The sequence below is a fragment of the Macaca thibetana genome, chromosome 2 (genome assembly GCF_024542745.1).
Source record: "Macaca thibetana thibetana isolate TM-01 chromosome 2, ASM2454274v1, whole genome shotgun sequence".
In the NCBI taxonomy this organism is placed as follows: domain Eukaryota; kingdom Metazoa; phylum Chordata; class Mammalia; order Primates; family Cercopithecidae; genus Macaca; species Macaca thibetana.
In genome coordinates, this window is record NC_065579.1 from 93,473,755 (window position 1) to 93,483,494 (window position 9,740).

The 9,740-nt window shown below is 45.6% G+C and overlaps 1 protein-coding gene and 2 non-coding genes across 4 annotated transcripts; all 3 read left to right on the forward strand.

The window, feature by feature from the left end:
* Positions 1 to 839: 839 nt before the first annotated feature.
* RPSA (ribosomal protein SA) lies at positions 840 to 6,852 on the forward strand. Of its 2 annotated transcripts, none has more exons than XM_050780338.1 (7): positions 840 to 936; positions 1,780 to 1,945; positions 2,772 to 2,890; positions 5,084 to 5,329; positions 6,069 to 6,197; positions 6,316 to 6,481; positions 6,688 to 6,852. In XM_050780338.1, exons 2-7 carry the CDS (start codon positions 1,813 to 1,815, stop codon positions 6,780 to 6,782), a joined length of 888 nt encoding a protein of 295 aa, XP_050636295.1. In that variant the 5' UTR covers positions 840 to 936; positions 1,780 to 1,812; the 3' UTR covers positions 6,783 to 6,852. The 2 variants fall into 2 exon arrangements, with proteins under 2 accessions (XP_050636295.1, XP_050636297.1); XM_050780340.1 differs by having other exon boundaries at positions 899 to 936; positions 1,764 to 1,945.
* LOC126949495 (small nucleolar RNA SNORA62/SNORA6 family) lies at positions 2,555 to 2,705 on the forward strand. The gene has a single exon (XR_007723774.1). It is a non-coding gene; the product is annotated as a small nucleolar RNA SNORA62/SNORA6 family (small nucleolar RNA).
* Positions 5,384 to 5,537, forward strand: LOC126949494 (small nucleolar RNA SNORA62/SNORA6 family). Its single transcript, XR_007723773.1, has one exon. It is a non-coding gene; the product is annotated as a small nucleolar RNA SNORA62/SNORA6 family (small nucleolar RNA).
* Positions 6,853 to 9,740: the final 2,888 nt, after the last annotated feature.

Below are 9,740 nucleotides of genomic sequence, written 5' to 3' on the forward strand. Positions count from 1 at the left end.
TTGGAGACAGGATTTCACTCTGTTGCTCAGGCTGGAGTGCAGCGCTGCAATCATATTCACTGCAGCCTTGATCTCTGGGCTCAAGCTATCCTCCCGCCTCATCCTCCTGAGTAGCTGGGACTACAGGAACGCACCACCATGCTTGGTTAATTTTTGTACTTTTTGTGGAGACGGGGTCTCCCCATGTTTCCCAGGCTAGTCTTGAACTTCAGAGCTCAGGCAATCCACTTTGGCCTCTCAAAGTGCTGGGATTATAGGCACAAGCCACCGCGCCCAGCAAACTTATCTCCTACTGATAGATATTGCAAAAACTTTTCTTCGACCAACAACAACAAAAAAAAAGATAGGTAGATGACAGATATAATCCATACCATCTGTTCAATCTTGTCCTTTTTAACTTTTTCGGGGAAACTTCCTCTAAGTGAACATTTAAATCTGAATTACTTCCTGTTAAACTGTTCTCCAGGAAAATCAAATAAATCTTCAAGTTTTTGTTTACCTAACAGTTTGTTGTGTCGAACAAACCTTTCTACGTTTCAGGTAAGGAAACTGCAGCTTAGGCGAGAAAGCCGCTCAAATTCGCAGGTACAAGGAGCTGGGTAAGAACACCCCGCCTGGCTGGCTAGCTTCAGTTCCGCGCTCTGGACAGGAATTATGCACAGGGCGCCGCTGTGGCACTGGAAACCCCTAAGTCACAAGCTCCCCGGATCCTACCAGGCCGCGGCTACCCGCTACAGCCCAGAAGTCCTCGCCTGCGCCGCAAGCCCGCCTTCCTGAAGAAGGAGCCCAGTCCCGGCAGCTCTCTTCTCCGGCTCCGCCCTTCTTCCGCTCGACTTTCTTTGCCATTGGCTGACAAAGGAGTATATAAGAACGTCATTTCCTATTGTTGCTCCTTTCCGCGCTACCTACAGAGGGGTCCATACGGCGTTGTTCTGGGTGAGTTACCGGTGGTGTCCGTGGCGCCTCCCAAGGCTAGAAAAATGAGCTTTTCGTGCTCAAGTGAAGGGTGCGAAGACTAGTTATGAAAGCCGGTCAGACCGGGTCTGTCTCCCGCCGGGCGCGCCCCACCTTAGGCCTGCGGCCTGCACGTGGCCAGGCTCCGGCTGGCGGATTCCCACAGTGCCCCGGGAGCGGGTGGAGGTCGCCCTCCAGCGGAGGCTCGGAGCTGGGGTTCGGGCCAGGCCGCCGGTGGGCGGGAGTTCAGAAGGCGGACTAACATTCGGTGTTGCTATCCCTTCGGACCCCCCCACGGCGGCGAGTCGAGGCCCAGGCCCTGATTTACACCGGCGACTTGGACTGGTTGGGTTTTCCCCTTCGCGCCGTGTGGGTCAGGAGTTAAGGTTCTTGGGTTTTGAGACAAGTGGTGACGGCACAGCGAAGTAATTCCAAAGCACCCGCCTACAATCTGCTTGAAAATATCTGAAACCAATTCATACGTTTTTTCCCTTTAGTTTCCATATTCCAAATATGGCTGCTCTTGTATATCTAGTTAACTTGGCGTATCCGGAACTTTTCCTTAATTCCTATCTTGAGAAGTGTTGAATTTCCATTCGCTAATTTCGTTTAGTTTTATTATTCGCTTATTCTGCCGTCCACATCATTTCCTCAGTAAGATGTGCGCTATTCCGTAATACACGACATGTATTGGTTAACTTTGCCCCTTCATTGCACTGTAAGCTCAATGCCTGACACTGTAGGAGATGGAGTCTTGGGTTGCTTTTAAGGGTGTACCCCACTTAATTTACTGGAATGAAAAGAAATAGATTGCTCTCATTTCAGATTCCCGTCGTAACTTAAAGGGAAACTTTCACAATGTCCGGAGCCCTTGATGTCCTGCAAATGAAGGAGGAGGATGTCCTTAAGTTCCTTGCAGCAGGAACCCACTTAGGTGGCACCAATCTTGACTTCCAGATGGAACAGTACATCTATAAAAGGAAAAGTGATGGTTAGTCATTGCTTTAATTTTTTGTTACTCCAGCTGTAAGTGCAGATTTTGAGCTTGCTTATTCTCGTGGTTGGTTCTGGGTAATTTCTTTGTATCATCTCTTCCTCAAATGAAACCAGACTCCTAGGTTGAAAACATACTTTAAATAAATGTTCTGATTGTTATTGGGAGAAAAGATTCCTGCTTCAGGGGAAGAATACATCAGTTGCCCGCGTTATGGGACTTGGGTTGGGTTGTGAACTTGAGCAAGTTCATGAGCTGAGTTTCTAATAGCTCCCATAGTGCCTTCAACTTCATAGGTACTTACACAGGCTATTGAACTGAATTTTGAGTGGAAAGTGGGGCAGGAGGTGGGGATAAACAATATAGCTTGGAAGAACCAGAGGAGGGAAGGCATTAAGTTGGCTAAGGCACTTATTTTAGAGATAAAGCTACCAAGGACTTCGGAGTGACATGCTGTGAAGGAGATTTAGGATGAATCTTGCATCAGTGAAGATGATAAAAGGGAAAGAGTGGCAGAAAGTCAGGAAGTGGATTCTTAAGAATCACTGATGGACAGGAAGTACAGGGAAGGAGAAAGGAGAGATGGATATAGCCAACTGAATCTCGGCTGCACACTATTAAAGCTCAGGGTGGAGGCCAGTCTTGGCTCATGAACTTCTGAGTGTCGGAAGTGTGCTACATTAATGGCAGGATTTTCGCTAACACCAGTAGAGCTTGCCTCTATGACTGGAGTTTGGTAGTACTCGCTGCCACATACACTGAACTTGCAAAGAATGATTGCACAGCCAGGTCAAGTGTTACAAATCCTTTTGCCTTCACTTAGGCATCTACATCATAAATCTGAAGAGGACCTGGGAGAAGCTTCTGCTGGCGGCTCGTGCCATTGTTGCCATTGAAAACCCTGCTGATGTCAGTGTTATATCCTCCAGGAATACTGGCCAGGTTTGTGGGACAGTGATTAGATTTTATATTATAGAAATGAAGCTTACAGACATTGTGAGAAATACAGAAAGGTATAAGAAAATAGAAATAACTCAAATTCCACTGTTCAGAGATCTTAAGTTGGACTGAGCCATAGAAGTCGCCGTTATGGCCTTTCCTCTTTTTTTTGTTTTTTTGTTTTTTGTTTTTAAGACAGTCTCTTGCTCTGTTGCCCCTTGCCCAGCCTGGAGTGCAGTGGTGTGATCTCGGCTCATTGCAACCTTTGCCTCCTGAGTTAAAGGGATTCTCCTGCCTCAGCCTCCCGAGTAGCTGGGATTACAGGCATGTGCCACCATGCGCAACTGGTGTTTGTATTTTTAGTAGAGACATGGTTTCACCATTTGGCCAGGCTGGTCTTGAACTCCTGACCTCAAGTGATCCTCCCACCTCAGCCTCCCAAAGTGTTGGGATTACAGGCGTGAGCCACTGTGCCTAGCCTGTAAGACCTTTTCAACATACATGCTGGGCATCTGGCAGTATGTTGAACTTTATAATTTCATTCTGTGTAGACTTCTGTCACTAAATATCTAGAAATTATCCTATTAAAGTGGCTTACCACTTTTTCCCGTAGTCAGAGTTTTTACCTTAAGACGACGAAATACTGGCACAGAAATTTGGTGTCAACTGCAGCATTTTTCAGTAAGATTTTATTAGATTAGGACAGTAGTCTTTGTCTTATCCAAGTTTCATAAGCAAAAAATTTTTAGGAATCTTAGCCAGTCATGGTGGCATTCACCTATATTTCCCGTTAATTGGGAGTCTGAGGCGGGAGATCCCTCAAGTCCAGGAGTTGGGGGTCTGCGTGCAGTAAGTTATGATTTTGTCACTGCACTCCAAGCCTGGGGCACAGAGTGAGATCTTGTCTCTTTAAAAAAAAAAAAAAAAAAGGCTAGTCGTGGGTGGCTCATGCTTTTGTAATATGGGTGCTTTGTGAGGCCGAGACTGGTGGCTTGCTTGAGCCCAGAAGTTTGAGACCAGGGTGAGCAATGTGGCAAGACTGCGTCTCTACCAAAAATAAAAACCAGCTGGGTGTGGTGTTGCATGCCTGTAGTCTCAGCTGAGGCTGAGGTGGGAAGATTGCTTGAACCCAGGAGGTTGAGGCAACAGGGAGCCAAGACTGTCTACTGCATTCCAACCTGAGTGACAAGAGTGAGGCCGTCTTTGCCAACTTGAATGAAAAATACCTTAATTTGTATTTTTAAGAAATGACTAGTTAGTACAACTTGAATCTTTTTTTTTTTTTTTTTTTTTTTTTTTTTTTGCCACAGCTCTATTTTAACATTTTTTCTGTTGAGAAAACTAGTAGATTTCTTGAATTCTAAGAATTCTAACAGGATTTTATTCAACTCAACTATTTTGACAGATTTGAAAATCATGTAGTGAAGACTTTATTTCAATGTTGACAGGACAGGTTCCGACGCGTGTTTTTGCAGAGGGTTATTCCTGAAACTGACTTGTTACTGGGACCACATAGTTTGGTACACAGTAGAAAAAAGGCAGTTTTAGTTATTGCTGTAGAATGAACTGAGTGACAGTTCTTGCTTGCTTGAGAAAAATATACTGAGCATCTAGATTGGGCCAGGTAGTGTTGCTGGGTGCTTGGGATATAGTAGAAAAACAAGCCTCTTTTTGAATGTATGCGGGAAATCTCTGGAGAAGTAAGAGAGGTTAAGGAAAGCTGGGTATGTGCCTGCTTTATATGGAGTAGTAGTGATTAAGTTGGCCAGCGCCCAGAAGTGCTTCCTGCTGGTGCCAAGATTGTTCTGTGTTAGATGTGTTCTCACAACCATGTGAGGAACTTGGAGGCATGTGAATGTCCTCAGTTTACTCAAAAAATCACCTACTTGGTTCTTAGAGCCTGGCAAGTGTGGTTCTGGAGCCTCCAGACGTAAAGAAGCCAGTGAACCAGACACCTGAGAGAAGTGGGGGTGGGAAGTGCATTCCAAGCAGAGGGCCTAGAAGTGAGGGCATTGTAAGTCAGTTAACCTAGAGAACTTAGAGGAATTAATGCTTTTTGCTTTCATTTTTGAGGAAGAGGTATTTGAGGGTTTCGGCCAGATAGGCTTTTTCATATGATTACAGAACTGGTGTCAGCATATGGGGAGTTGCTATGAAATATCTCTGGAGTACCATTAACTTTTAAATTCTTCAAAGAGGGCCGTGCTGAAGTTTGCTGCTGCCACTGGAGCCACTCCAATTGCTGGCCGCTTCACTCCTGGAACCTTCACTAACCAGATCCAGGCAGCCTTCCGGGAGCCACGGCTTCTTGTGGTTACTGACCCCAGGGCTGACCACCAGCCTCTCACGGAGGCATCTTATGTTAACCTACCTACCATTGCTCTGTGTAACACAGATTCTCCTCTGCGCTATGTGGACATTGCCATCCCATGCAACAACAAGGTAATGATTTTATGATCTAGAATTGACGAATGCATGCTCTAGAAAAAACATTCCTGTGCACATTGTTAGAGCTTGGAGTTGAGGCTACTGACTGGCCGATGAACTCGCAAGTGTAGGTAGTGTGCTACATGAGGGGCAAGTTTTTCGCTAACACCACAAGGGTCTTTGGCCCAATGAGTGGAGTTTGATAGTAATTCTTGCTACAAGTATAACATTACTGCATGACAGCTTTGTGGAGAGATGAAAACATTTGGAAAATAGTGTGTTTTCTTCTGCCTTTGTCCATGTTTCTTGCTCAGGCCTCAGGCATTTGGCCTTTCTGGTTTTACACCAACTTGATGGGTTCTACTATAAGATTCTAAAAAGGTGGGTTGTGTGTGGTTCAAATTGGTTGATTGGTAACCCTAGTTGTGCATAAGAATTGCCCAGAGATTTTTTTTTTTTTAAATGCTAGTGTCCAGGCATTTCTCCCAGAGATCTCATATAGTAGTGTGTGGTGAAGTCCTGAAAACTGTGTGTGTGGGGTTTTTTTTGGTTTTTTTGTTTGTTTCAATCCCTATGATTCCAATGTGCAGACAAGGTTGGTTGAAAATCCCTGATTATAATGTTCCCTCTTACAATTGCTTTTAAACTAAGAGATGTCTGTACTTTTGGTACCTAGATGATGTAGGAGCCAGGAAGATGCTTTCTGTTTGGGTTTGACCAAGTGTCACTTTTTAATAATTGCCGCTTTTGGCAGGGAGCTCACTCAGTGGGTTTGATGTGGTGGATGCTGGCTCGGGAAGTTCTGCGCATGCGTGGCACCATTTCCCGTGAACACCCGTGGGAGGTCATGCCTGATCTCTACTTCTACAGAGATCCTGAAGAGGTAAGCTCCAAAGGCTTGTGGTTACATAAGCAAAATGGACAACTTGGACTGTGCTTCTAGGAAACAAAATTTGTCAGTCACTGTAAGTCTTTCCCCCCCTTTTTTTTAAAATAACCAGATTGAAAAAGAAGAGCAGGCTGCTGCTGAAAAGGCAGTGACCAAGGAGGAATTTCAGGGTGAATGGACTGCTCCAGCTCCTGAGTTCACTGCTACTCAGCCTGAGGTTGCAGACTGGTCTGAAGGTGTGCAGGTGCCCTCTGTGCCTATTCAGCAGTTCCCTACTGGTATGTATCAGGATAGAAGAACATCAAGCTGATATTTTGCAACTTCTCAGTTTTATTCTAATGATCTCTGTGGCTTTTATAGTAGCTTTAAGAGGTTTTCGTCCTAGTGTGCTACAGCATCTGATAGTCTGCTGTAGGGAGTGGGGTAAGGAAAAATAATACTTTGAGGACAGAGCTGATGGCTTTTTTTGGTATTTTCTTAACAGAAGACTGGAGTGCTCAGCCTGCCACGGAAGACTGGTCTGCAGCTCCCACTGCTCAGGCCACTGAATGGGTAGGAGCAACCACTGAATGGTCTTAAGCTGTTCTTGCATGGGCTCTTAAGCAACATGGAAAAATGGTTGATAGAAAATAAACATCAGTTTCTAAAAGTTGTGTTCATTTAGTTTGGTTTTTTACTCCAGATCAGAATACCTGAGATTGCATACCAAGGTATAATAATAAATACATGTCTCGAAATGAATTGTACTTCTAAAGCCCACTGTAGATAATGTACGTTGCTTTTCACTTGAGCTTGCTTTCTGTGTAGAGAACATCTGTTCCCTGAAAATAGATATAAGTGGTTGCACATACTTAGGTGGTAACCTCAGGAATATTTTTCTGAGGCCCTGATAATCTTGACTTTAATTACCATTTGTGTAGGTAAGTTCTATAGAGCTTAGGTTTTTATTTTTGAGAATGTTCCTGTCACTTAGGTTAACTATTCCTGGAAGCCCTGGACAGGCGATGGCCCTTCCCCACATCGAGAGACATTAATTGCCCCTCTTGTGAGCTTGCCTACAGGTTCTGGGAGAGGAGAGGGTTGTATGTATGTATTAAAAAAATAAATGCTCTCCGTATTTGTCTTTGCTGGGGGTGGGGTGGGGGAGAGAGTCTTTCCCTGTTGTCCAAGCTGGAGTACAGTGGTGTGATCTCAGTTCACTGCAACCTCTGCTTCCTGGGTTCAGGCAATTCTTGTGCCTCAGCCTCCCGCATAGCTGGCATTTCAGGTGTGCACCGCCACACCTGGCTAATTTTTGCATTTGTAGTAGAGAGGGTTTTGCCAGGCTGGTCTCGAACTCCTGGCCTTATGTGACCCGCCCCAAAATGCTGGGATTACAGGCGTGAGCCGCTGTGCCTGGCCACATTTGTTTTTTATATGTTAATGCTGCTGACTTCATCCTAAACTGATTTAATGATTCTCATTGCCTATTGAAAAATACTCTTGGCTGTCATGTTGGCTCACCCATAATCCCAGCACTTTGGGAGGCAGAGGTAAAACAATTGCTTGAGCTCAGGAGTGCAGCACCAGCCTGGGCATCATGGTAAAACTCCATCTCTTCGAAAGATACAGAAAATTGGCAGGGCATGATGGCATACTCTTACAGTACCTCAGCTACACAGGAGGCTGAGGTGGGAGAATCCACCCGAGCCCAGGAGTTGGAGGCTGCAGTGAGCTGTGATTGAGCCCCTGTGTACTCCAGCCTGGGTGAGGAAGTGAGGCCCTGTCTCAAAAAGATTAATAGAGACATTTCCATAAATTGAATTGCAGATTTTTAGATGCCTGAACTGATTTACACGGATTCATAGGTTCTTTTTGAAAATTTACAAAATAGATGTACATGTGACCACATTCCCAGGGCTCCTTCCAGTGGTGCTGAGGCAGTGGGGACACTGCAGTCTCAAGCATTTTCTTCATAGTAAGCCTGCTTATGGCTGTAAGCAAGGTTGGGAAAATCTGCCCCATAATGTCTCCAAGTGGAATGGTGTTCAGTGAGATTTATGGTTCCTGGAGTTGCAAGTGGTTAGCAACACTGGCAGAGATTGCTGGCATCAGGATAGTGGGAAGCAGGGACAGTTAAACAGAAGGCTACTGGTCAACGGGAGCTGGAGAAGCATTGGGAGGTGGTGTGATCCTGGAGTAAGGTATACTAAGCTCATTTGTCAGCAGGTTCTGGGTGGAGTCCAGTGAACAGAGAACCTTGGCATTTCCTGACACTTGAAGACGTGGAAAACATCTGTTACATCAGACATGTCACTATCCAGCAACCTCCAGGAAGACCCCATCCTAGTGGGGTCCCACATAAACCCAGCCTCTCCATAGACTTGTGTCCTAGTGCCGAGCACCTCCGATCGGGAGACCGTGGTAGCATTCTCATAGCAGTTCCAGAAATTTTTTTTTTCTAGATTCTAAGGCTAGGAAGGAGGTAGTCTTCCTTGGCAGGGTTCATTCATGTTCAGCTAAGTGGAAGCCAGAAAATACTAGAGGGGATCTCAGACCCACTCAGCTGGGGTACCTGAAAATAGGATCCTCTCCCCTGGCCCTGCCGCACATCACCAACTGCTAGTGGATCCTGGCTCAAGTGTGGGATCACCATGCTCTCATGGGACCGAGCAGCTGCCCATGGCCAGAGTCTGCCCCCAAGCTCTCACCATCTGGAATAGCCATCTTAAACTAGCCAGTTCAAACTGAGTTTTCTCTTGCCTGGTGGTGCCTGCCCGATGTAGGGCAGCTCATAAGCGCTGCTGAATCAAGGTGACAATCTGTGCCCCCTGGGTGTTCAGCAGCCTGCTACTGGCAACTTACCCCAGTGGTGTTTGCAGAATTGAGTCTTCCTGACTGCTGTGGGCCCATGACTAGCATGAGGCTATTTTTAAGGTGAGGGAGAAGCCTTTCCCTCCTTCACTCCTAGGCACTGCTTTTGCTTTGGCCCCGTGAGCCACCTCCCTTCTTTCCCTGGCACTTCTCTGTTTCCTTCTACACAGGAATTGGTTTTCCCTCATTAAGTTATTCAATTCCCTTGTTCAGCCTGATCTTAGAAATGCAGCTTGCTCTAAATATTACATGCCTTAAGGTTTTACTTGTTCACAACTTCAAGCTCTTCATATACTTTTGGGCAGTTTGTCTTCTATGCTTAATAGAAACTGAATCTCACATCGAACTCTAGTTTCTCCTCTTCCTCTACTTTCTCCTCTCTTCTCTACTTTCCTAAGTAGCGTAGGGACTCCTTTTGTAGGACTGCAATAAACACATTTTTTCTTGTACATTCCTAATATAAGGGCAAATCTGAGCATCCTCATTGGAATCAGCCTATCACAAAAGCTGGCACTTGGTAAATACTAGTAAGTACTGAGTGAATAGAAAAAGTTAATAAGGCCGGGCGCGGTGGCTCAAGCCTGTAATCCCAGCACTTTGGGAGGCCGAGACGGGCGGATCACGAGGTCAGGAGATCGAGACCATCCTGGCTAACACAATGAAACCCCGTCTCCACTAAAAATA